Source organism: Oncorhynchus clarkii, chromosome 26 (genome assembly GCF_045791955.1).
Source record: "Oncorhynchus clarkii lewisi isolate Uvic-CL-2024 chromosome 26, UVic_Ocla_1.0, whole genome shotgun sequence".
Taxonomy (NCBI): domain Eukaryota; kingdom Metazoa; phylum Chordata; class Actinopteri; order Salmoniformes; family Salmonidae; genus Oncorhynchus; species Oncorhynchus clarkii.
In genome coordinates, this window is record NC_092172.1 from 31,868,643 (window position 1) to 31,896,201 (window position 27,559).

General features: G+C 40.8%; 2 protein-coding genes and 1 pseudogene across 3 annotated transcripts in view; 1 reads left to right on the forward strand and 2 right to left on the reverse strand.

The window, feature by feature from the left end:
* Nucleotides 1–220: 220 nt before the first annotated feature.
* Nucleotides 221–9,299, reverse strand: LOC139384599 (zinc-binding protein A33-like; annotated as a pseudogene).
* A 3,558-nt stretch (nucleotides 9,300–12,857) lies between these two features.
* On the reverse strand, nucleotides 12,858–24,223 carry LOC139385274 (butyrophilin subfamily 1 member A1-like). Its single transcript, XM_071130442.1, has 11 exons — nucleotides 24,164–24,223; nucleotides 22,217–22,295; nucleotides 19,894–20,256; nucleotides 19,521–19,808; nucleotides 18,659–18,769; nucleotides 17,820–17,852; nucleotides 17,473–17,499; nucleotides 17,163–17,183; nucleotides 16,528–16,554; nucleotides 16,229–16,255; nucleotides 12,858–13,428 (listed from the first exon to the last, which is right to left on the reverse strand). Exons 2-11 carry the CDS (start codon nucleotides 22,278–22,280, stop codon nucleotides 12,893–12,895), a joined length of 1,497 nt encoding a protein of 498 aa, XP_070986543.1. The 5' UTR covers nucleotides 22,281–22,295; nucleotides 24,164–24,223; the 3' UTR covers nucleotides 12,858–12,892.
* A 1,716-nt stretch (nucleotides 24,224–25,939) lies between these two features.
* LOC139385273 (secretogranin-3-like) overlaps nucleotides 25,940–27,559 on the forward strand; it is a 28,471-nt gene continuing 26,851 nt past the window's right edge. For both annotated transcript variants that reach the window (XM_071130440.1, XM_071130441.1), the window contains exons 1-2: nucleotides 25,940–26,664; nucleotides 27,456–27,511. In XM_071130440.1, coding sequence (XP_070986541.1) covers nucleotides 26,571–26,664; nucleotides 27,456–27,511 — 150 coding nt within the window. In that variant the 5' untranslated portion in view covers nucleotides 25,940–26,570. The remainder of the gene's footprint in view (nucleotides 26,665–27,455; nucleotides 27,512–27,559) is intronic.

Sequence of the window (27,559 nt, forward strand, 5' to 3'; positions counted from 1 at the left end):
CAGCAGAAATGATACAAGGTGGGAACTCCCTCTCTGTTGGTATGCTATAATTAATTCAAACTGTGATGCACTTGCAGACAAATTCAAACTGTGACACACTCATGCACTTGCAGACAAACACACATGTACCCAAACTCACATGTTCGCACACACACACACCTATCCACACCCACACACAAGTTTGGTAGTCTGACATGCACACAAACAAATGTTAAGTATTTCAATTTTTTATGTGAAAGTCAGTGATATCTACAGGAGTGATTATCAGTGGGGCTGAGTTTTTACCTCCGTCAATAAGACAGGGGCCAAAATATGGATAAAGTTTCTCAGTGAAGGTGTCACCAGTGAAAGAGTAGATATGAGACCTGGCCCCCCTCATAATCCACAAACACCCCCACCTTCTGGGGCTTCTCTCTCAGGGAGAGGGGGACAGAGGGGCCAGAGAGAGCCTTGTACTCTCAATTTCTAAGCCACAGTGTCCTGTATCCATTTTCAGGGCTCACTGTAATCTTCCCCTTCCTGTTGATGGACTCTCTGGCCACTCCAATAGTCCACCTTGTCTTCCCCTTCACCTGAACATCATAGTAGAATCTCCCTGAGGAGAAACCCTCCTTTCCCAGGACACTGACACAAGTATCAAACCTTTCTGGGTTGTAAGGGAGATCCTGCCATACATCTCCAAATATAACTTGTTTCCCATTCAGACAGGATGAGTTTGGGATGTGCTGTATCAGGATCTAGAGTCACATCCACTGTGGACAGAAACCCACTTTATTAGAATTATTTTGAAAAACAAACTTTACTGCAGGTTTTGCTGCACAGTACATTACTGTAGACATATGTAGCCTATAGGTTGCTATTGATAACAACATACAGTATATTGCAGATGTGAATGCGTGGTATTTCAAGTAATACCCGTATGTGAAGATATGAATATTAATGTGAAACTCTAAGTGGATGGACTGGAGAGTATTCCAGTCCATCCGTCTTCTGATGGTTTCAAGTTCTAGAATATAGAGAAGGAGTTTGTCAGATTTGGGGGATACCAGAAACTATGGTAATATAATGTTACAGTAGAGTATACTGTATACTATACAAATCTCCATCTCTAAACTTTATTGTTAAAGTGAGATTGATGTTTTAATGCAAGTTCAGAACCAAACACATATGCTAAGTGACAAGGTGTAGAAATAATCACTCTTCCATAATACAGTATACCTGCAAACAGTATGAAGTGATCTAATCTATTTGGAATAGAATTCAGTGTCATTAATTTACCCGGACTCCCCTTCATGTTTACAAAATCTGTGAGTAAATTAAACAAATAAAACAAATTATAATTCCTGTTATTTAAAGTGTGAACATTTTCAAATAAAAAAATGAAACAAAATAGCATTCTTGGTGTGAACATAAAATAATTCCAATACAGTAATATTTTACCACATAATTATGACTAATCTTTGCGCTATTTGCATATTTGCACAATGGAAATTGTAAACCCTGAGAACAGGGCTCTCCAACCCTGTTCCTGGAGAGATGATGTCCTGTAGGTTTGGCTGTAAAAATGGCTGTGTTTTTCTGTGACTTGGCTCTGACCTAACATAATCGTTTGTGGTGCTTTCGCCGTAAAGCCTATTTGAAATCGGACACTGTGGTGGGATTAACAAGAAGTGTATCTTTAAAATGGTGTGAAATACTTGTATGTCTGAGGAATTTTAATTATGAGATTTCTGTTGTTTTGAATTTGGCACCCTACACTTTCACTGGCTGTTGTCATATCGATCCCGTTAGTGGGCTGTCAGCCCTAAGAAGTTTTAAACAATGATGTCCTTCCCTCGTAGGAGTGGATCTGATCATGGTATTTGTCTCTGCCATCTTGGTAGAAATGGACTCTAATGTTTGACTGAGGGCCAAGGAGGTTGATTCTGAACCAGTCAACTCTCATGTCAGCAATGATGTTGGGTTTGACGTAACAGGGCAGAATGATGTCATCACCAGCCACAGCAACAATGGCACGAGTCGGACCAAGAACCTCAAACTTCTCTGGAAAGAAAAACAACCAATCAATATCAAAAACGACCATGAACATCATCAGCTGTTGGTCCCTTTCAGACTTTAACAGACCACACTAAAGATCAACACCAAACCTGGCCCAAATACTTAAGGTTTGCTTGATTTAGCTTGGTTGCCAATGGAATAGCCTAGAACCGAAAGTGCAAACCGTAGCCATCGTTCATGCAAATCCTCACATCAATCACACACACACACACACACACACACACACAAAGAACATGTGAGGTCACTCTACCAGAGCCTGCTCTTTGAAGGAGGAGCAGGATATTGACACACAGATAGTCTATCCAAGTCCACATCATTTCTGAAAGAGAGGATAACAAACTGTATATAAATCATAAAGATCCTGAGCTCTAGACCCGCAATGTGATTCAAAGTAGGCGATGTTGTGGATCATATGATATGGATTTATTATACCTCCTGAGACCACCTGAGACCTAAGACAGAAGACTACTTAAGACAGACTTTCAAAAATATGTAAACTTGGTCCTTTTATTTAATAATATAAAACATTTCTCCCATTATCTCCATAATCCCTGACAGCTGCACTGAGGGATATGACAGACAGACAGACACACACACACTATTTAATCACCTCAGGCCAAAGACTACTCAAGACAGACTTTGTTAAATATGCTAAACTTGGCCTTTTTATCAAGGCCTGTCTGGTTCTCACACACAGCTATTGCCAACCATCAACATTGACTTGAATATTAATTGCTGGGATTTATTAGTATAAAGCATTTCTGCCATTAACTATATTTTCTCTGACAGCTTTAAACATATATATAAATAATACTTACGATTAGATACACGCAGATCACAATTGAGAAGAGTTTGGCTTAAAGCTCGCTGACCTGTGGGAAATGACTGCAGAGAAAATAAATCTGGTGTGTCTACTGCAAGGCAGGGAAGTAGCTTCAACATAACTTGTTATTCTTGTAGATGAGATGGAATCTTGTAGATGAGTTGACTTGACTTGAGTTAACTTGACTTGACTTGAGTTAACTTATGAGGAAGTAGGTGAGAGGTGGCATAGTTTCTGGAAACAAAACTCTATTAAACTGGCTACACTAAGATGTCACACATAGAGATCACAGGAGGCTGGTAAGGGGAGGACAGCTCATAATAATGGCTGTAATGGAGTACATGGAACTGTATCAGCAACATGGAAACCAGGTCTTTCGTGTGTTTGAGACCATTCTATTAATTCCATTCCAGCCATTAATATGAGTCTGTCCTCCCAAATGATCGTGCCACCAGCCACCTGTGAGAGATGCAAGCAGATCACCCTTACCATGTACCTTGTCAGACTGGATGTGAAAGATTTTATCAAATCCATTCAAAGACATAGCAATGTGTACACATATTTATTCAACAACATAGTTTTAGATTGTAACAGAAAATGATATTTTTTTAAAGAACCTGTAATAATGAGCCATAAAAGGCGTCTTCCCAGTGCTGAGGGATCCTCCACTTCCCTCAACCTGTTGTTTGTTCACTTTCACTGGATGTTTTTCTTACTCTCCTTTCATTTTTTAAGTCTGTCCTCTTTATATTACCATCCATATGTCACATATTGATTGAGGCATCCACTGTGGTGGGTTGTTGGCATGGGACGACAAGAGAACCATGGCCTTATTGCACAGACATCAAGTTGACACTAGAGGGCAGTAGACACACACTGATCACAGTGACATGTCATTGCAGAGATGGAAGAGGAAATGGGACATCCCACGCCCTCATTTATTTTTTCAATCAATCAATCAAATGTATTTATAAAACCCTTCTTACATCAGCTGATGTCACAAAGTTCTGTACAGAAACCCAGCATAAAACCGCAAACAGTGCAGGTGAAGAAGCACGGTGGCTAGGAAAAACTCCCTAGGAAAGGCCAGAACCTAGGAAGAAACCTAGAGAGGAACCAGGCTATGAGGGGTGAGTCCTCTTCTGGCTGTGCCGGGTGGAGATTATAACAAATGCTCAAATGTTCATAGATGACCAGCAGGGTCAAATAAAATAAAAAATATATATTTTTCCCCCTTTTTCATTTTCCCCCTAGGCAAGTCAGTTAAGAACAAATTCTTATTTTCAATGACGGCCTAGGAACAATGGGTTAACTGCCTTGTTCAGGGGCAGAACGACAGACTTGTACCTTGTCAGCTCAAGGGGTTTAAACTTGCAACCTTCCGATTACTAGTCCAACGCTCTAACCACTAGGCTACCCTGCCGCCCCAATAATCAACAACAATAATAATCACAGTGATTGTAGAGGGTGCAACAGGTCAGCACTAACTGAAGTTTATTTATTGCTTTATCCGGGTAGCCGGAAAGTAGAGCATTGCAGTAGTCTAACCTGGAAGTGACAAAAGCATGGATTAATTTTTCTGCATCATTTTTGGACAGCACGTTCCTGATTTTTGCAATGTTATGTAAATGGAAAAAAGCTGTCCTTGAAACAGTCTTGATATGTTTGTCAAAAGAGAGATCAAGGTCCAGAATAACGCAGAGGTCCTTCACAGTTTTATTTGAGGCGACTGTACACCTATCAAAATGAATTGTCAGATTCAACAGAAGATCTCTTTGTTTCTTCTGATCTAGAACAAGCATCTCTGTTTTGTCCAAGTTTAAAAGTAGAACATTTTCCGCCATCCACTTCCTTATGTCTAAAACACAAGCTTCCAGGGTAGGCAATTTTGGGGCTTCACCATGTTTCATCGAAATGTACAGCTGTGTATCATCCACATAGCACTGAAAGTTAGCATTACGTTTCCGAATGACATCACCAAGAGGTAAACTATATAGTGAAAACAATAGTGGTTCCTAAAACAGAGCTTTGAGGATCACCAGTTGATTTGTCAGAGGACAAACCATCCACAGAGACAAACTGATATATTTCTGACAGATAAGATCTAAACCAGCCCAGAACTTGTTCGTGTAGACCAATTTGGGTTTCCAATTTCTCCAAAAGAATGTGGTGATCGATGGTATCAAAAGCAGCACTAAGGTCTAGGAGCATGAGGACAGATGCAGAGCCTCGGTCTGATGCCATTAAAAGGACATTTACCACCTTCACAAGTGCTGTCTCTGAGCTATGATGGGGTTTAAAATCAGACTGAAGAGTTTTGTATACATTGTTTGTCTTCAGGAAGGCAGTGAGTTGCTGCGCAACAGCATTTTCTAAAAATGTTTAGAGGAATGGAAGATTCGATATAGGCCGATAGTTTTTTATATTTTCTGGGTCAAGGTTTGGCTTTTTCAAGAGAGGCTTTATTACTGCCACTTTTAGTGAGTTTGGTACACATCCGGTGGATAGAGAGCCATTTATTATGTTCAACATAGGAGGGCCAAGCACATGAAGCAGCTCTTTCAGTAGTTTAGTTGGAATAGGGTCCAGTATGCAGCTTGAAGGTTTAGAGGCCATTATTATTTTCATCAATGTGTCAAGAGATATAGTATTAAAAAACTTGAGTGTCTCCCTTGATCCTAGGTCCTGGCAGAGTTGTTCAGACTCTTTGGAGGAATACGTAGATTTAATGAGGAGTCCGTCATTTGCTTTCTAATGATCATGATCTTTTCCTCAAAGAAGTTCATGAATGTATCACTGCTAAAGTGAAAGCCATCCTCTTTTGGGGAATGCTGCTTTTTAGTTAGCTTTGTGACAGTATCAAAAATAGATTTTGGATTGTTCTTATTTTCCTCAAATAAGTTGGAAAAATAGGAGGATCGAGCAGCAGTGAGGGCTCTTCGATACTGCACGGTACTGTCTTTCCAAGCTAGTCGGAAGTCGTCCAGTTTGGTGTAGCGCCATTTACATTCCAATTTTCTGGAAGCTTGCTTCAGGGCTTGGGTATTTTCTGTATACCAGGGAGCAAGTTTCTTATGACAAACATTTTTAGTTTTTAGGGGTGTGACTGCACCTAGGGTATTACGCAAGGTTAAATTGAGTTCCTCAGTTAGGTGGTTAACTGATTTTTGTACTCTGACGTGCTTGGGTAGGCAGAGGAAGTCTTGAAGGGCATCTAGGAATCTTTGGGTTGTCCGAGAATTTATAGCACTGCTTTTGATGGTCCTTGGTTGGGGTCTGAGCAGATTATTTGTTGCGATTGCAAACGTAATAAAATGGTGGTCCAATAGTCCAGGATTATGATGAAAAACATTAAGATCAACAACATTTATTCCACGGGACAAAACTAGGTCCAGAGTATGACTGTGGCAGTGAGTAGGTCCAGAGACAAGTTGGACAAAACCCACTGAGTCGATAATGACTCCGAAAACCTTTTGGAGTGGGTCTGTGGACTTTTCCATGTGAATATTAGTCACCAAAAATTAGAATATTATCTGCCATGACTAAAAGGTCCGATAGGAATTCAGGAAACTCAGCGAGGAACGCTGTGCTGTATATGGCCCAGGAGGCCTGTAAACAGTAGCTATAAAATGTGATTTAGTAGGCTGCATAGATTTCATGACTAGAAGCTCAAAAGACAAAAACGTCTTTATTTTTGTAAATTGAAATGTGCTATCGTAAATGTTAGCAACACCTCCGCATTTGCGAGATTCGCGGGGGATATGGTCACTAGTGTAACCAGGAGGTGAAGCCTCATTTAACACAGTAAATTCATCAGGCTTAAGCCATGTTTCAGTCAGGCCAATCACATCAAGATTATGATCAGTGATTAGTTAATTGACTGTAAATGCCTTGGAAGTGAGGGATCTAACATTAAGTAGCCCTATTTTGAGATATCACAGTCTCTTTCAATAATGGCAGGAATGGAGGAGGTCTTTATTCCAATGAGATTGCTAAGGCGAACACCGCCATGTTTAGTTTTGCCCAACCTAGATCGAGGCACAGACACGGTCTTGATGGGGATAGCTGAGCTGACTACACTGACTGTGCTAGTGGCAGACTCCACTAAGCTGGCAGGTTGGTTAACAGCCTGCTGCCTGGCCTGCACCCTATCTCATTGTGGACCTAGGGGAGTTAGAGCCCTGTCTATGTTCATAGATAAAATGTGAGCACCCCTCTAGCTAGGATGGAGTCTGTCCCTCCTCCTTGGTCCTGTTTGTGGGTAAGTCCCAGAAAGAGAGCCAATTATCTACAAATTCTATCTTTTGGGAGGGGCAGAAAACAGTTTTCAACCAGCGATTGAGTTGTGAGACTCTGCTGTAGAGCTCATCACTCCCCCTAACTGGGAGGGGGCCAGAGACAATTACTCAATGCCGATCTTTCTATCTGATTTACATGCTGAAATTATGTTGCACTTGGTGACCTCTGACTGTTTCATCCTAACATCGTTGGTGCCGATGTGGATAACAATATCTCTATACTCTCTACACTCGCCAGTTTTTGCTTTAGCCAGCACCATCTTCAGATTAGCCTTAACGTCAGTAGCCCTGCCCCCTGGTAAACAGTGTATGATCGCTGGATGATTTGTTTTAAGTCTAATACTGCGGGTAATGGAGTCAATGAACTAGGTAGGCCACATCCAGCTGCTATCGCATTGTTGTCTATGGGAGAGCCGCCCGCTTAAGTAGACCCAATACTGACAACTTTTTTTCATTGGTAAACGGCAGGAGTCAACTGTCTTCATTTATCCACCATCTTTGGCCATGGCAGTGTGCCTGTTGTGCTGTAGAGATGAAAGCACTTGATCATGTTGGGAAATACAAACTAGTTATTTCATTCTATTTCAGCTTGTATTAATAAGAAATAATGTACTGACTAGTATATCATGGTACCTACATATTTGACAACTGCCTGATACGGTAACTAAACAGTGCTCTACATTGTGGTGCACTGGTCAAATGCAGTGCACTGTATTATGAGGTGTAGTACATTATCATTTGAGAATAACCAACAAAGTTCCACCATACCAGTCTTAGAGCAGTGCTGTAAACTGTATCCCCCTTTTAACACTACTGGGCCAAACCAAACTGTACTGGCTGGCTCTGATATTTACCTTCCACATGGTCCTGTCCATCATGGTTCCTGCAGCTATGTTAAATACGTAAGCAGGCCAGCCCAGTACAGCTCTGTTCAGCCTGTTCTGTCACGACTTCCTCCGAAGTCGGTCCCTCTCCTTGTTCGGGCGACGTTCGGCGGTCGACGTCACCGGTCTTCTAGCCATCACCGATCCACCTTTTCATTTTCCATTTGTTTTGTCTTGTCTTCCCACACATCTGGTTCCAATTCCATTCATTACATATTGTGTATTTAACCCTCTGTTCCCCCCATGTCCTTGTCCGGAATTGTTTATTGTAAGTGCTTGTGCACGTTATGTCTGGTGTGCGTCGGATTTTGTACCCATTTATTGATTGTTCTGTTTTCCGGTGGGTTTTTATTATTAAACTGCGCTGTTGGAAACACAGTTTTTGCTTTCCTGCGTCTGACTTCTCTGCCGCCAGTACTCACCCCTTACATGTTCAGTCAGTAGTGTGAAAGGGTATATGAGCTATATTCTAAATGTGTGTCTCTGGGTCTATGTGTTGGCTGTGGTTAGTGGCGATGTGAGACTGCTGGGACAGGCAGGAAACAGAAACAGGAAACACCATAGTCCTCCTGGAAAGGGTGGCACACATCCCATTACATACTGCAAAGAGGAGAGGAGAAAACACACCCACTCTGTCCCAGCCTCCAAAACAAGAGAATAGGCATATCTACAGTATGTCATCCAAAAGGTGATAACTGCAGTAGGATGGATAAAAATATTTCTGTTCAAGGTGAAAGCAGATTTACTTTTTGTATTTTGAGTGGGCTTGGTTTTAACGAAGCGTTGGGCCTTTTTCTTCGCAACCTTTGTATCAAAGTCTATAGATAAAGCCTGTGGGCTTGTTTCTTAATCAAGCGGGCCCTGGATAGGTTCTCGAGGGAGAGCGGGAGAAATACGATTTTCAATGTCCTTGCTAAGGGTGTTAATTCCTGCGGACCTGGTGTCTGGCAAATCCCCATCTAGTCTTTGTGACTTATCTTTTACCCTTTTCTCAAATGTTTCTCGCCTTCGTTCTTCACATAGTGGAACTGCAGGAGAAGATTGGTCTACGTTTTGATCGTCCTTTAACCCTTTGTTACCCTTGTGCTCTGACACTGTGTGGGTTGGGTGCAGGAACGTAGTGAACAGGTCGATTGTAGCGGTAGTTGTTTCGATGACGACATACTTCACAGTTATTTTGACCGCGGTGGTTATTGGATTTGTGGTTTCGTGGTAGAAGCCATTGTTGTGCATCATCTTTCAACGCTCCAATACCTGATAATGCACCCTCTAACTGGAGTGAGTGCTCCTGGTCAAACTTCAAAACCGAGTGGTCAGGGCTCTTAGCATTGTTCTTTTGAAACATAAAAAGCTGTGCTTGCAAGCTCTCTGAGTTGTAAGATAGACAGGCCAACATAGGCTATAGGGCCCAAGTAGGAACTGAAGGTGGGATACATGTTCGACAGAAACATTTGTTTGAATGGAAACAGCTCTTCCATTCCTGTTTCAGTGAGTAGGCCAAAGTAAGCTGAACAAAGCCTATGACAGTAAGCTTGTGGGTGTTCCATACAAGCTTGTTTGACAGTGTTAGCCAGAGAGCTATCGTGTTTGCGATTCGCAGAGCCACTGAATTCTAATTTCAAAGCTGTGGCAAGTTTAGCGTAATCGCTGTTGTAGACGAATTAACCTCATCAAGTGTCTATTCGACGTTCGCTTCAACAGGTCAACCCTGTCAGAACCCGTAGTATCGCAGTATCGTTTGGCTGACCAGGAATGGGGTCAAAGGTAGGGAAACAGTACAGATGAAGATGAAAATGATCAGGCCTATTGTACATTTTCCTATAGAAATGATTGTTGAAAACTAGTCTAGGTTGGAACTGTTGCTGTTATAATACAATAATAATTGTTATTCTTAATCAAAAAGCCTGTGTGTGATCTGTTATTCATCTGTGTGATGTGATCAATCAGTTTATTCCAGTTCAGAATGAAAATTATTTATTGTATTTTAAAACTTCTTAGGACTGAAATCCCGTTAACGGGATCGATATGACAACGGCCAGTGAAAGTGCAGGGCGCGTCTTATACCGTTTTAAAGATAAAATTCTCATTAATCCAGCCACAGTGTCTGATTTCAAAAAGGCTTTACAGTGAAAGCACCACAAAAGATAATGTTAGGTCACCACCAAGCCACAGAAAAACAGCCATTTTTCCAGCCAAAGATAGGAGTCACAAAAAGCACAAATAGAGGTCAAATTAATCACTAACCTTTGATGATCTTCATCAGATGACACTCATAGGACTTCATGTTACACAATACATGTATGTTTTGTTTGATAAAGTTCATATTTATATCAAGAAATCTGAGTTTACATTGGTGCGTTACGTTCAGTAGTTCCAGAAACATGTATGTTTTTAATGGGGGAAACTAAACATTAATACATATTTATATGGATATTTAATTTCATTGTTATTTGTTTTTGTCTATGTTGCATTTGTTTTAGGCAATAAGGGCAATGAAATGTACTTGTTGCGACTTCCGCCAAAGTCAGGTCCACTCCTTGTTCGGGCGGCGGTCGGCGTCGCCGGTCTTCTAGCCATCATCGATCCACTTTTCATTTTCCATGTGTTTTTTCTCGTTTTTTCTCACACCTGGTTTCAATTCCCTCAATCACTTGTTGTGTATTTAACCCTTGTTTCCCCCCATGTCTCTGTGTGGTATTGTTTATTGTAAGTGCTTGTGCACGTGTTGATTGGTACGCGACGGGTTTTTGTACCCATACCTTGTTATTTTCATGCTGTTGGTTTTGCTATTAAACTGCTCAGGCTATTACCAAATTCTGCTCTCCTGCATCTGACTTCCCTGCCACGCACCCCTTACAGTACTGATATTTATGTATAGTTGCATATTTTCCTAATCTTGGGTCCCAGGAGAACACAGAATTTCTCATTTGGGTCCAAAGGCAGAAAAAGTTTAGAGTACTGATTTTGGACATGTGAGTGTTGCACTTGCTCCTTTCGGTCTCAAACGTATCTGTCATTGTTTGCAGATAGAGGTCTTGAGTATGGAGCGAGAGATTCGGTGATGAGATTTCCTCCGCTTGCTTAGAAATCAATATTTTCATCTTCATCACCTGAGTTATCTCATCATTCATTTGGTCAGCAACTTCAATGAGTTCTGCTGATTTGTCATCCAACTTAGTCATTGTGTTCATTAACTGATCGTCTTTGGTCTGCAGCATTTGGAGGAGAACATTGTTACTTTGAGTAATGCATATAGGCTGAATCAAAATAGAAGTGTCATTCTATTTTAGATCCCTCACAGGGGGTACCAATTATGTTGTGTCTCTGACTGATTCAATTATATGACATGCTATTTTATCAAATCGATTACCTAACGTTTAATTGATTATGTGATTGAATTAAACCATGCAACAATTAAACCATTAATAACCTGGGGCACCACGGAAGCATTCATTTATATAGAGCAGTTATCTCCAGAATCCAATCTCTTGAAAATCTGAAGATCTTTAATATCAATAGCAGTCAATCATTAATCGTCAACTTATTCAGTCTCATTCGGATGGTCATAAAGTACTGCACGAACCCTGGCTAACAAGTTGAATTAGCAATACACAAATTGGTGTAATTATTTATTTACTAAATACCAAAATAATCACACAGAATTACATATATATACACAGGATCGATAATACATCGATTACTAATCATGTCATGAAAATCCCCTAGTGGGCTAACCCAATATGACAGCTTGTTACACAAAAGAAGGGGGTTGGGTTTGAATGAAAGAGCGGGAAGATGGAGTGACAAAGGGATTGGGACTCTATCGGACCTTGAAAAGCTATTCTACCGTAAATACAGAATCTTATGCATTCTAATAACCGCCCATTCGGTGAAGAAAAATGCAACATATATATTTACTCTGAGCTGCCCTTCGATAGATGGGTCGAGGATGGAAGACTGGTTTGCCCAGCAGAGATCGCCATTGTCCTTTGAAGAATATTTCTGGTCGTAGTGTTGTAGAGCGGGTACATTAAAGTACCCTGTCGTTCTTAGGAGATTGTCTGTCCTTTCCTAGGCCACATACGTTTACAGCTGCAGCTGATAACTTGAAGTCTAGGATGTATCACTTCTTCAGTAAATAATCGTTCAATGTTCATACTAAGTTGCCATAATCAGTTTATGCTGTATTCTGGCTGGTCTAGTCAAAATACACCATTTCAGCGAGGTGATCATCACCTCCATGTTGAAATTAGCCCTTATAAACGTACGGACACCAGTCCTCACGTCATTGGGAACTAAGGTTAACTTCCGGCAACGGACTTTTGTACTGGAGGAGAGAAGGGCGTGTTTCATAGTTCTCAACCAATGTCTGTTCACTTGGGCGTGGCCACTGAGTGAGCATAGTTTACTTATGAAAACAATTCTCTCATTTAGAAGTTAAAATTACATTTCATATTTTCACAAATAGTTCCATATTTAATTCCATGTGAATCTGATAACTAGAATGTGTAGACTTTCCAAGATACAATTTATGTCATCCTATCATCAGATATAATGTCCCAGACAACAACTGATCTGACATCATATTCTTTATGTACCAACGAACACTTTCAACTGGTTGAGAAAGGGAACTATTGTTCCATTCCCCTGCCTTTTGATATTACCATACTTTCTCTGTGGTAACACAGGGCTTTCCAAGAGTCCATTCTGTAGAGTGGAGAGAAAAGGGGGACAGGTATTTATGGGGGGGTCATAAACCTCACCCAACAGGGCAAAGTCATGACATTAACACACACACAACCAGTATTTCAATGTTTGATATAAAACAGTTAGTCAGTGACACCTACAGGAGTGATGACCTGTGGGTCTGAGTTACCAGTAGCACCAGAATAAAAGAATGGATAGAGTTTCTCAGTGAAGGTGTAGCCAGTGAAGGAGTAGATATGAGACCTGGCCTCTACATTGTATAATGAGACCTGACCCTTCTCATAATCCACAAACACCCCCACCTTCTGGGGCTTCTCTCTCAGGGAGAGGACGACAGAGGGGTCAGTTAAAGCCTTGTATTCTTTAAACCTCAGCCAAACAGTCCAGCATCCATTCTCAGGTTTCAGGCGAATATACTTCTTCCTGTTGATGGACTCTCTGGCCACTCCTAAAGTCCACCCATTCTTCCCCTCCACCTGCACCTCGTAGTAGAATCTCCCTGAAGAGAAACCCTCCTTTCCCAGGACATAGGGAACAATATCAAACCTCTTTGGGTTATCAGGGAGATTCTGTTTTATGTCTCCATATCTAACTTGTTTCCTGTCTTCAGACAGAATGAGTCTGGGATGTGCTGTATCAGGATCTAGAGTCACATCCACTGTGGAGAGAAACACACACTTTATTAGAATAAACAAAATAAACATAACAATATGGGGGACTGCATTTTACTGCTCAGTACATTGCTCTGGGACACATGAATAAGTGATATGCTGTATCAGGGTCTAGAGTCACATCCACTGTGAAGTAAAAAATAAGAACATCAATATGTGGGAGGACAGTTTACTGCAGGACTTACTGCACAGTACATTACTGTAGACATATATGGTTATTGACAACAACATACTGTAGATGTGAATGTGTGGTCATGTTATTTCAAGTAATACCAGTATGTGAATATATTAATATTCATGTGAAACTCTAGTAGGGCTGGGCAATATGGTCAAAATATCATATCACAATACTTAAAATAAATTGACGGAATGACAGTATTTTATGCTTTTGAATAATTAAAATCATTTCCACAATGCCACGTAGGGCTGCACGATATGGAAAACAATCCATGCTTTATTTTTAACCGAATGTTGCAATTGTGATTTGACTTGCGATTTAGAGCAAAATACTTTGGTGAACTGTTGGAATCAAGGAAATAAAATGATTATTCCAATTCAATAGTTTGAATATAATAGTGGGCACTTTAAATACAGTGTTTGACATGACAACAAATGAAAATGCCAGGGAGGAGTTATTGTGACACGGTAGGAACCAAAGTGTTGACAAATGTTTCCTAGGGGACTCTACAATCTTTGGATACATTGCATGTTTTTGTTAGCTACTTCATGTAGCATACATATTCTTGCTTTGCTTATTCCTCTTTGTTTTAGAAGAAACTGTTGCGCAAAAAAACATGCAGATATACATCACCAGTCAAAAGTTGTGACACACCTACTCATTCAAGGGTTTTTCTTTATTTTTAACTATTTTCTACATTGTAGAATAATAGTAAAGACATCAAAACTATGAAATAACAATTATGGAATCATGGAGTAACCAAAAAATGTTTAAAATTAAAATGTATTTTAGATTCTTCAAAGTAGCCACCCTTTGGCATGATGACAGCTTTTTTTGCACACTATCTCAACCAGCTTCATGAGGAATGATTTTCCAACAGTCTTGAAGGAGTTCCCATAAATGCTGAACACTTGTTGGCTGCTTTTCCTTCACTCTGCAGTCCTACTCATCCCAAACTATCTCAATTGGGTTGAGGTCAGATGATTGTGGAGGCCAGGTCATCTGATGCAGCACTCCATCCCTCTCCTTCTTGGTCAAATAGCCCTTACACAGCCTGGAGGTGTGTTTTGGGTCATTGTCCTGTTGTACAACAAATGATAGTCCCACAAAACCCAAACCAGATGGGATGGAGTATCGCTGCAGAATGCTGTGGTTAAGTGTGCCTTGAATTCTAAATCACTGACAGTGTCACCAGTAAAGCACCCCCACACCACCTCCATGCTTCACGGTGGGAACCACACATACAGAGATCATCTGCATACTCTGCGTCTCACAAAGACATGGACACATTCGACCATGAAGGCCAGATTCACGGAGTCTCCTCTGAACAGTTAATGTTGAGATGTGTCTGTTACTTGAACTCTGTGAAGCATTTATTTGGGCTGCAATTTCTGAGGCTGGTAACTCTAATGCACTTATCCTCTGCAGCAGAGGTAACTCTGGGTCCTCCTTTCCTGTGGCGGTCCTCATGAGAGCCAGTTTCATCATAGCGATTGATGGTTTTTGCGACTGCACTTAAAGAAACTTTAAAATTTCTTGACATTTTCCGGATTAACTGACCTGCATGTCCTAAAGTAATGATGGACTGTCGTTTCTCTTTGCTTATTTGAGCTGTTCTTGTCATAATATGGACTTGATAATTTTCCAAATGGGGCTATCTTCTGTATACCTCTCCTACCTTGTCACAACACAACTGATTGGCTCAAATGCATTAAGGAAAGAAATTCCACAAATGTACTTTTAACAAAGGACATCTGTTAATTGAAATGCTATCCAGGTGACTACCTCATGAATCTGGTTGACAGAATACCAAGAGTGTGCAAAGCTGTCATCAAGGCAAACTAGAAGAATCTCCAATATAAAATACATTTTGATTTGTTTAACACTTTTTTGGTTACTACATGATTCCATGTGTTTTTCATAGTTGACGTCTTCACTAATATTCTACAATGTAGAAAATAGTACAAATAAAGAAAAACCCTGGAATGATTAGGTGTCCAAACTTTTGACTGGTACTGTAGTTAGTTCTACACCATTACTGGGATTATCCGTCTGTATACAGTAGGTAGTTACGTTTGCTCTGGCTCGGTACATTTATTAGCTAGCTAACGATTAGCGGCTAACAAGATTTAGGCCCAACTTGCTTAGAAAATACAAACTAGCTGTTTGCAGATGTAAGAAACAAACGTATAGTGTAATTATAGAACGCTAGTGTATTTATATTAATAAGAAGCAAAGTGAAAAGTTGTCATTAACATTGTTGCACATAGTGCATTGATACGGAGACTGAATGCAGTTGTCTCTTGGTAAGAGGAACAACAAATGCGCTCCATGAGTGACAGGGGGCGGGGCTAGGTCTGTGTGGAATGCGACATGGAGAGAGAGAGCGGAGAGAGATGACTCAAATAGCGAAGTAAACTATAAAAATAGACGTAACACACGGCGTATCACATTTAACAAACCAAACAGTCAAATACCGTTATGGAAAGTAAAGTTTAAAAAAAAATAAAACTTTTCGTGCATCACTACCAGAATATTGTAAAATACGGTATACAGCCCAGCCCTAAACTTTAGGTGGGTGGACTGGAGAGTACAACAAACACACTGACCTGCATGTTTTCTGATGGTTTCAAGTTCTACAATATAAACAGAGAGTATGTCAGAATTAGGGGATACCAGAAACTATGGTAATGTAATATTACAGTAGAGTATACTGTGTGGTGCCCTTGGAACACAATGACAAATCTCCTCTTAATCTCTAAACTTTATTGATAAGGTTCGGGACCAGAAACATATCCAAAGTGACATGGTGTAAAAATACATCCCTCTACCATAATATAGTATACCTTAAGCAACAGAAATATGATATGAAATATATTTTAAATACAATTCAGTATCATTCATTTACCTGGACAGCCCTTCATGTTTACTAAATCTGTGGGTAAATTAAACATAAAACTAATTATAATTCTTGCTAATTAAACATCTTGAAATAAATTAATAAAACAATATCATTCTTTGTGTAAAAATTTCCATAGCAGTGAGTAAAAAATTATTCCAATACAGTGATATTTTACCACATAATTTTGACTCATCTTTGTGCTATTTGCACAATGCAAATTGTAAGCCTTTGGAAATGGGCTCTCCAACCCTGTTCCTAGAGACCACCCTGTAGGTTTTTGCTCCAACCCTGGTCCTGAAGACCACCCTATAGGTTTTCGCTCCAACCCTGTTCCTGGAGAACCACCCTGTAGGTTTTTGCTCCAACCCTGTTCCTGGAGAACCACCCTGTAGGTTTTTGCTCCAACCCTGTTCCTGGAGAACCACCCTGTAGGTGTTCTCTCCAACCCTAATCTAGTGCACCTGATTCTAATAACTTGCTGGTTGATAAATTGAATCAGGTTAGTTATAACTAAGGTTGGATTGAAAGCTACGGGACGGCAGCACTACAGGATCAGGGTTGGAGAACCCTGGCTTAGAATATACATGTATGTATTGTGTATTGACCATAAGGGTCTAGTAATGCATCGTGCTCCTACTTACCCAGCTGATCAGCAAGTATCTCTGCAGACAAACAGATCAATTCAAGTCAAAGTATAGCATTCTTAATGGTGAATAATTCATTCAACTCCTTGTGTGGCAGGGGGATGGGGACAGTAAAAACAATGTGATAAAAAGCATTAATGTCAAATATGTAAGGATTTTAAATCCATGAAACTAGCTGCTGTACGCTATCCATTTCTGTTACACATGTAATGGGAATTATTTGTCTTCAATTGTTGTTTGGTATAACAATCAAATTGGGAGTAAAAAAATGACACATTGATGCATAGGACTGTTGGACACAACTTACTCAGCTTACGAGTGATGAGATTTTTCTCTGCAGACATGAAAAGAGAACCGTTAGAGTGAACATCCTTAATGAACACATCTCACATCCATGAAGAAGACAATTATTAAAATGGAAACATGACCCAATGCACAGGACCAGGAGTGTCAAACTCATTCCATGGAGGGCCTGGTATCTGCTGGTTTTTGGTTGTTCCTTTCAATTAAGACCTAGACAACCAGGTGTGTGGCGTTCCTAACTAATCAGTGACCTTAATCAATCAAGTACAAGGGAGGAGTGAAAACCCGCAGAGACTCGGCCCTCCATGGAATGAGTTTGACACATGCATAGGACTGTTGGACACTACTTACTCAACTCAAGTCTGAGTTCATCTTTAACTTGCTCTGCAGAAATAAAACAGAAAACAGAGAGCATACTTAATGAACACAGAACCACAGTGTTTTCTCTGACAAAGTTCCATTTCTGGAGGAGAAACCTGCATGTTTGACAGTAAGACACCACTTAACTATCTCTTGACTGTGTTCAGCTTTGGATGCATCTACAGACATGACAATAGATAACAGTTTGAGGAAAAGTCCACAAAATGACTTACTGGTACTCAAGATGTTTTCTGATAAAGTCCTTTACATGAAGGAAGAAGTTACACTGATGTGCTTCAGGTAAACCATGCACTGAGATTTAAATAAACCTTATATTAAAACATCTACTATTTTTGTGGAGAAAGTTGTTTTAAATAGAAATGTTTGCCCTATACTGTGAACTGAATTTTATTTTATACAAATCCTTAAATACACCTGTACAGTATCTGACCAATGTCTGCTTTTTACTTCTAAAGGTCAAACAGGGGGGGCTTATATTTGTCCTGTTTCACTGTATATACAAGTGTTTAACTTATACGAGAGTGAGTTGTGAAGTGGAACTGTGTTTATTTGCATATCCCAACTCCCCATGCGAGTGTGGTCACTACCAGGGATCAGCCATTATTGACGGTGACCCTAGAGTAATGAGGGTTAAGTGCCTTGCTCAAGGGTAGATTAACTGATCTTTTTCATCTTGTCTGCTCGGGGAATTGAACTAGCAAGCATTCGGTTCTAGTTCCCAACTCCTTGTGTATGTCACTGTAAAACATTTACATTCAGTCAAATAAACCCTTTAATAAGTTTTCTATGACTGTAGTCATTGTACAAACTTTTCCGCCACCAGACACTGAAAGCTGATATGGCCACAAGGACAATGACCAGAGAGACAATCACTGCAAGGGCCACTTTCCATGTTTCTGTGTGAACAAGGATCAGCTCACCTGCAAGACACAAATAAACTGAGATCAGTGGCATGTAACCACTGCTACCAAATAATAATATTAAAGGGACATTTCACTCATAAAGAATGTTTTGTCAGACGCTTACAGACCTCAAATGTAAACTAATGTAAAAACTAAACCACATCCCATGACATCAGTTGTGTAGATCCAGCAATATGCCTCAATGCCAAATGACTGGAAAACATGAGCACCATCTAATTTCCTGGTTTTCCTGGTTTAATGGTGTGCTTATCTTTTCCATTCATTTGAGGTGGAGGCATACAGCTGGATCTACAAAACCAATGTGGTTTTATCTTGACATTAGAATACTTTAGAGTTCAAAAAATATTGACAAACTTGAATCTAACTGTCCTATTTATGTTTAATTATTACTCAGCCTTTGTAATACAAAAGTATAACAGTATATACAGTGCCTTGCGAAAGTATTCGGCCCCCTTGAACTTTGCGACCTTTTGCCACATTTCAGGCTTCAAACATAAAGATATAAAACTGTATTTTTTTGTGAAGAATCAACAACAAGTGGGACACAATCATGAAGTGGAACGACATTTATTGGATATTTCAAACTTTTTTAACAGATCAAAAACTGAAAAATACAGTTTTATATCTTTATGTTTGAAGCCTGAAATGTGGCAAAAGGTCGCAAAGTTCAAGGGGGCCGAATACTTTCGCAAGGCACTGTATATAAAACATTAAATCATATCTGTTAAACAATAATGATGTTACTCACTAGGGATGTGAAACTCTGTCTCCATCTTAATCACCTCATGGAGCTGCCTCTGTCTGACTCTACAGGTAAAGCGGTTGATGTCAGTCTCCTTTACGGTGGTCTTTAGTTTGACTACGTAGAATCCCTCATAGTCCCTGTCTGTCTCTGACGGTCCAGCAGACAGAGTGACCCCTTCACTGTCCAGCCACTCCAACTCAGGCTCAGGGAACCAGCCTTTAGTTACACACAGCAGAGCCATCCCTCCTTCTTTCTGTCCCTCAATGGAAACCTCTGGCTTGGATCCTATAGCTACAGACACAAAGGGAGACTGGAGATTAAGTACTACTGAGATTGGGAGGAACATCACATGGGTTGTTGTATTTAAGAAATGTACCTCTGACGTAGACTTGAATGGTGGAATCATCATAATGTGTCTTAGACTCAACAAGACATTTATAACGTCCATCATCAGTGCCTTGTACCCTGGTCAGTTTCAAAGAGGTGTTGCCCTTCTTCAGTTCCTCTTTAAACAACGATGTCCTTCCCCTGTAGGAGAGGATCTGATCATGGTATTTGTCTCTGCCATCTTGGTAGAGATGGACTCTAATGTTTGACTGAGTGTCTGGGAGGTTGACTCTGAACCAGTCAACTCTCATGTCCTCAACGCTGATGTTGGGTTTGATGTAACAGGGCAGAATGATGTCATCACCAGCCACAGCAACAATGGCACGAGTCGGATTAAGAACCTCAAACCTTTCTGGAGAGAGAATCAACCATTCAGATTGTACAAGCCTCACTAAAGACACATGTTGGTGCAAGTCATACTCAGGTACTAATGTGCCACAACAACTATCATGTACAGTTCAAGTCAGAAGTTTACATACACTTAGGTTGCCTTTAAACAGCTTTGAAAATTCCAGAAAATTATGTCATGGCTTTAGAAGCTTCTGATAGGCTAATTGACATAATTTGAGTCAATTGGAGGTGTACCTGTGGATGTATTTCAAGGCCTACCTTCAAACTTTGCTTGACATCATGGGAAAATCAAAAGAAATCAGCCTAGACCTTCAGAAAAAAAAAATTGTAGACCTCCACAAGTCTGGTTCATCCTTGGGAGCAATTTCCAAACACCTGAAGGTACCACGTTCATCTGTACAGACAATAGTACGCAAGTATAAACACCATGGGACCACACAGCCATCATACCGCTCAGGAAGGAGCTGAGTTCTGTTTCCTAGAGATTAACGTACTTTGGTGCGAAAAGTGCAAATCAATCCCAGAACAACAGCAAAGGACATTGTGAAGATGCTGGAGGAAACAAGTACAATTGTATCTATATCCACAGTAAAATGAGTCCTATATCGACATAACCTGAAAGGCCGCTCAGCAAGGAAGAAGCCATTGCTCCAAAACCGCCATAAAAAAAAGCCAGACTACGGTTTGCAACTGCACATGGGGACAAAGATCATATTTATGGAGAAATGTCCTCTGGTCTGATGAAACAAAAATAGAACTGTTTGGCCATAATGACCATCGTTATGTTTGGAGGAAAAAGGGGGAGGCTTGCAAGCCGAAGAACACCATCGCAACCGTGAAGCACGGGGGTGGCAGCATCATGTTGTGGGGGTGCTTTACTGCAGGAGGGACTGGTGCACTTCACAAAATAGATGGCATCACGAGGTAGGAAAATTATGTGGATATATTCAGGCAACATCTTAAGACAGTCAGGAAGTTAAAGTTTGGTCGCAAATGGGTCTTCCAAATGGACAATGACCCCAAGCATTGTTCCAAAGTTGTGGAAAAATGGCTTAAGGACAACAAAGTCAAGGTAGTGGACATAACCTCAATCCTATAGAAAATTTGTGGGCAGAACTGAAAAAGCGTGTGAGCAAGGATGCCAACAAACCTGACTCAGTTACATCAGCTCTGTCAGGAGGAATGGGCCAAAATTCACTCAACTTATTGTGGGACGCTTGTGGAAGGCTACCCGAAACATTTGACCCAAGTTTAAAAAAATGAAAGGCAATGCTACCAAATACTAATTGAGTGTATGTAAACTTCTGACCCTGTCACGGCTGGCTGAAGGACTGGACCAAGGTGCAGCATGGTAAGCGTACATTTTCTTTTTATAAAAAATTATGCCAACAAAACCGTGACACTTTGGGCTATGTGCCCTGAACAAAGTTAACTTCCCACAAAACAGGTGTGGGAAAAGGGTACCTAAGTATGGTTCTCAATCAGAGACAACGATAGACAGCTGTCCCTGATTGAGAACCATACCCGGCCAAGACATAGAAATACAAAACATAGAAAAAAGGACAGAATGCCCACCCTAGTCACACCCTGGCCTAACCAAAATAGAGAATAAAAAGCCTCTCTATGGCCAGGACGTGACAGACCCACTGGGAATGTGGTGAAAGAAATAAAAGCTGAAATCAATAATTTTCTCTACTATTATTCTGGCATTTCAAATTCTTAAAAAAAAGTTTGTGTTCCTAACTGACCTAAGACAGGGAATTTTTTACTAGGATTACATTTCAGGAATTGTGAAAAGCTGAGTTTAAATGTATTTTTCTGAGGTGTATGTAAACTTCCGACTTCAACTGTATATCATCATATACACGTACGTGATGGCCAGGAGTATATCACACACAGACACACACACACATATATACACACAACCACAAACACAATGAGAGAATGTGAGGGTACTGTACCAGAGTCTGCTCTGTGCAGGAGAAGCAGGAGAGTCACACACCAACAACCTGTCCCAGTAATCATGATGACCTCTTTACCCTGAGATCAAAGACAGACAGACTGTCATGTCAAACTTTATCACAATACAGTTTAAAGTATGTCATCTTGTGGCACAGACTGGACTGGAGTGAGAGAGTAACATTTGAAAGTTCAGATTGGCTTGGGACAATGTATCCATGCAAACATAAAGGGAGAAAGGAACAAAGATCAACTGAAACTCTACTCTGCCTGTTACTCAAGTTTACAGTCAATTCTTAACTTTCACTTTGCACGCAGAACAACTGAGAAGGACCTAGTTTCTAGATTGACTTTGGGAAAAGGCAGGAAGAATGAGGAATAAAATAACATGGTTCCACTGCAAGGCAGGAAGGGGGTGTAAACTTTAGTCACAGATGAAAGGGGATCAAATAGGTCCTATTGGGTAAAAATCTGAAGCCTCTGGTGCGGACTTCCACTAACCACCAAATATGGTGATGAGAGGAAGTCAAGTTGAAGGCAAGTATGTCCTAAAATTAGCAAATAGGATCTCGCTAGCTTGTACTTGGCTCTACCCAGCAACTTGCCCGTTCTGCCCACTGTGCTTTATTGGCTCCCAATGTAAACAACACTGCTTTTCTATCTTGGGTTAGTTATCATAATCTTTGCTTTTGTCTCCAAAAGTGAAAGTGAAACTTCTTAGCTACCCTGATCTATCACACTGACTTTAAGTTGACACTAGAAGGCAGTATTTTTTTCATAATGTGGTACTGACTACTGCCAAGTGGCGGCTACTGGTACTACAGAAAATGACAGAAAATGATTAATTATATTTCTATGCATATCCTGCTGAGACCCGGAGAAAATGTTTTGTAATAAAAAAATAACATAACATAAGTGCTTTTGTGATGAAGAAAAAAACATCTTACCAATAAATGTATTTGAACAAATGTTTTTACTCTGTTTTATTGTACATGCAAAATTGTCCTTTGTAGTGGTCATTAGGACAGAAATATGGACAAATAACATTACAGGTAGAGTAAGTGTAAACATAATTGCAGCATCAGGATATACTCTACAGAGGACATTTCTTGATTTGCTCTTATTTAGCTCTTATTTAATGTGAAAATATTACACATTCCTGACAACTCACTTAAATATTCCTGAGATATTCACTTACTAGAAACAATTTGAATATCAAACTCACAAAAATGATAATTAATAACTACATACACTTTTCAAATGTCCATAATGTGCTTATTTTGATGGCAGACATTTTTTTTAAGAACCAGGAAGATAAAGTTGTCACGGTCACATCTCCACACTTAATAAGGTGGTTTGTATGGCCTTAGAGATACTGACCAAGAACAGATGTCTACTAGAGAGGACCAAATTAATTGCTGGGTCTCAGGAGCTTATATCAAAGACCTCAACATTTGAAACTTCCTGGTTGAGAACAGTGCTCTACATCATGGTGCTATGTGATCTGGTCAAAGCAGTGGACTATATTATGAGGTGTAGAAGGGTATAGTTTAAGATGAACCCTCAGAGTTCCACCATCCCAGTCTCAGAGCAGTGCAGTTTACAGTATGTGTATGTGTTGACCATGGGGGTGACATGAGGCTATGTCCCTAATGGCATCTTATTCCCTAGCCTATATATTCTACTACTTTTGATAAGGGCCAATAGGGATCTGTGTAGTAAACTGTATAGGGAATAGGGTGCCATTTGGGACACAAACTGACTGCTGAGACAGACAAGTAAAAGGAACAGGAAACATATTGTATTAAGTATGTAAAACATGATCACAATACATATAACATACTACCTATAAAGTATTACATGTACTGCGGCACCTAGAGCAACATTTGAAACATGTATCTCTATAACCCCATAATCATAAGACATACATTACATATCATAATACTTACAATTAGATGCTCTCAGATCACAATGAGAAAGGTTTGATGGTTTCAATATCGTCAGGAAACAGGAAGGAAGTTGTGCACCTACTGCAAGGCAGGGCTATGATGAACTACCATGTGTTAGTAGACAGCATGGTTCAGTGAGAATAGAACATTTTGAGGTAGAACTACCAGTATGTGAAACTTGTTAACATTGAGTATTCTTTAAAATGCCAGCATGTCATACTCATTTAGTTTTCTTTTATATAGAGTAGTATGATTTATTATCTTTATTTAACCAGGCAAGTCAGTTAAGAACTAATTCTTATTTACAATGACCGCCTACCCCGGCCAAACCTGAACGATGCTGGGCCAATGATCCACCGCCTTATGGGACTCCCAATCACGGCCAGATGTGATACATCCTGGATTCGAACCAAGAACTACACTGATGCCTCTTGCACTGAGATGCAGGGCTTTAGACCGCTGTGCCACTTAGGAGCCCACAGCATACATACAGCATGCAGACTTTCACTGAGTGACTCATGCTCCGTACCTCATCCATACTGAATGTCCCATAATGACAGTGTCAGTTCCATACTATGTGGACTGCTGACTTGGACTACAGGAGAACCAGGGCCTTCTGACACTGATATAAAGCACACTAGAGGGCAGTAGATACACACTGATCACAGGGACATGGTAGCTAAGCTTTGATATGTATGGTGCTGTAGAGAGGAAGAGCATTATCATGTTGGGAACCAGTCCTCTTCTACCATCTCTTCTCCTCTACCTTCTCCTCTCATCTGCCTCCTGCTCCTCATCTGCCTCCTGCTCCTCATCTGCCTCCTGCTCCTCATCTGCCTCCTGCTCCTCATCTACCTCCTGCTCCTCATCTACCTCCTGCTCCTCATCTAACTCCTGCTGGACTTCCTGACAGGCCGCCCCCAGGTGGTGAGGGTAGGTAGCAACACATCTTCCATGCTGATCCTCAATACTGGAGCCCCCCAGGGGTGCGTGCTCAGTCCCCTCCTGTATTCCCTGTTCACCCACGACTGCATGGCCAGACACGACTCCAGCGCCATCATTAAGTTTTCAGACGACACAACTGTGGTAGCCCTGATCACCGACAACGACAAGACAGTCTATAGGGAGGAGGTCAGAGACTAGGACAAAAAGGCCTCTCAACCGTTTTTACCCCCAAGCCATAAGACTCCTGAACAGGTAATCAAATGGCTGCCCGGACTATTTACATTGTGTGCCCCCCCAACCCCTCTTACGCTGCTGCTACTCTGTTTATCCTATATGCATAGTCACTTTAACTATACAATCATGTACATACTACCTCAAATGGGCCGACCAACCAGTGCCCCCGCACATTGGCTAACCAGGCTATCTGCATGTGGCCCGCCACCCACCACCCGCCAACCCCTCTTTTACGCTACTGCTACTCTCTGTTTATCATATATGCACAGTGGCTTTAACCATATCTACATGTACATACTTAGCAATTCCATCTATCTACAGACTGTGATGAAATCAAGTAAATCTCTGACTAATGACAGACAGACAGACAGACAGACAGACAGACCCAGAACAATGCCCTGAGCATGTAGCAATTGTTCTTTACTAAGTGTGTGTGTGCTGTTCCTCAATGGACAACTGATAACACACTGCTCAGCATGTTCACTCTACTCAAAGCTTTAGTCCCATTAAGACATATCTATCCAATCAGCAGACAGCATGTATATTCATCTGAAGCATAAGGCTCATAAAGCAGGAGATTAACTGGGGCTGAGGAACATGGAAAACATCTGAAACACAACACTGCTCTGGGCACAACCATGTTGACTTGTTGTGTATGTATGGATGTATCTAATTCCAATGAGGCAAAATGGGACAGCCCACAGTATCGACTATAAAAAGCTAAGGCGTCCAGGACAGGACGCACGAACAGGGGCGGACATTCATTTTGTTCTCCTCCTTCACGGTTTGGTCCGACCGAGAGAGAGAAATCGTGTTATTTCGGGTAGCTACTATCGACATACGGCAGGTGAGTTCACTACAGCTCACACGGAGTTTAAAGACTACGAGCCTGGCAGTTTATCTATCTCTAGTTAATTATAGCGAGTGTCCTGGTTTCAGCACTGCAGGTCGTTAACAGCTCCATCAGCACCAGCGGAGAGCGGAGATTTGAAGAGCCCCTCCCCGCCCAAGTAACAACCAGAGCGGGTAGAGTCCAAGCGCAGCCCTGTTGTCAGTTTCAGCACCACCAGCAAGGAAGAGCAGAGCTGTCCAAACATCCAGCAGTTTGTGACCGCTATCGTCGGTTGGATCATCCACACAACACAACACCCCCAAGACAGCTATAACCGGGAGTAATCTAGCGGAAAATAGCCTACAGCCACCGATTGAGTGGATATTTTATTTCAGAATGGCGTCCAAAGGAATGGGAGTTCTCCTTCTGCTCGGGATTTTTGCTGTGACTGTCTCCCAGATTTCTGCTTTTCCCACACCTGCCGAGGATGGTGAGTACATGGCCTGCTGGTAGCCTACATCTTTGATGACTGGTTTCAGTGTGAATATGTTTTAGTTCGCTAGGCCTATAGCCCACTTTTAAAGTAAATTTTAACTAGGCCAGGCTATATTTATAACCCTTTTCACATTTTAAAAATATATTTAAACATTATATATAAAACAAGCCAATTCAAGTTAAAATAGAGCAGGAAATAACAAATAAACAAATAGTTTGTGACGTTGGTCGTTTGCATGCGATGTAAGGCCGATTGCGTTCTATTTCCAACGCAGTTTATCTTTTGTTTGTTAAACCGATTATGACGCTGCTGTGTCCTGTCGGGTCGGGAGTTAGGACTCACTGTAGCCCTAGACTGTTACCCTCTTTCTCATCAATAAACCACATTAACCAAAACCACACTTGGCCCACATGACCAAGCAGGCATATCTTAAAAATACCCTGATGATGTTGGACCCCTCAAATTCAAGTCAATGTCTTTCTCTGTCGTTCAGAGGAGAAAGTTTCTTCTAAAACTGATTTAAGATAGTTTTTTAATTCTATGATTTGAAGCAGTCAGGTTAGCTGGTCCTACATTTGTTTCTACCTACATTACACGTTTTAGATGTCTCAGATGATGTGATAGTGAATGGTGGTGATGGTGGTGATGATGATGAAGACGATGAGGATGATGATAACAATGATGATGTGGATGATGATGTTGATTATGACGATGACATTGCTGCTGACCATAATAATAAAGGTGATTAGTAGTATTAATATTATGTGGTTTTATTTTCCCTGCAGATAAAGCTGTAGTTTACAACAGACGACTGACTGAGGAGAGACCAATCCAGGAGCAGGTAAACTATCTCTTTCTTTCTCTCTCTCTCCTTCTCTCTCTCTCTCTA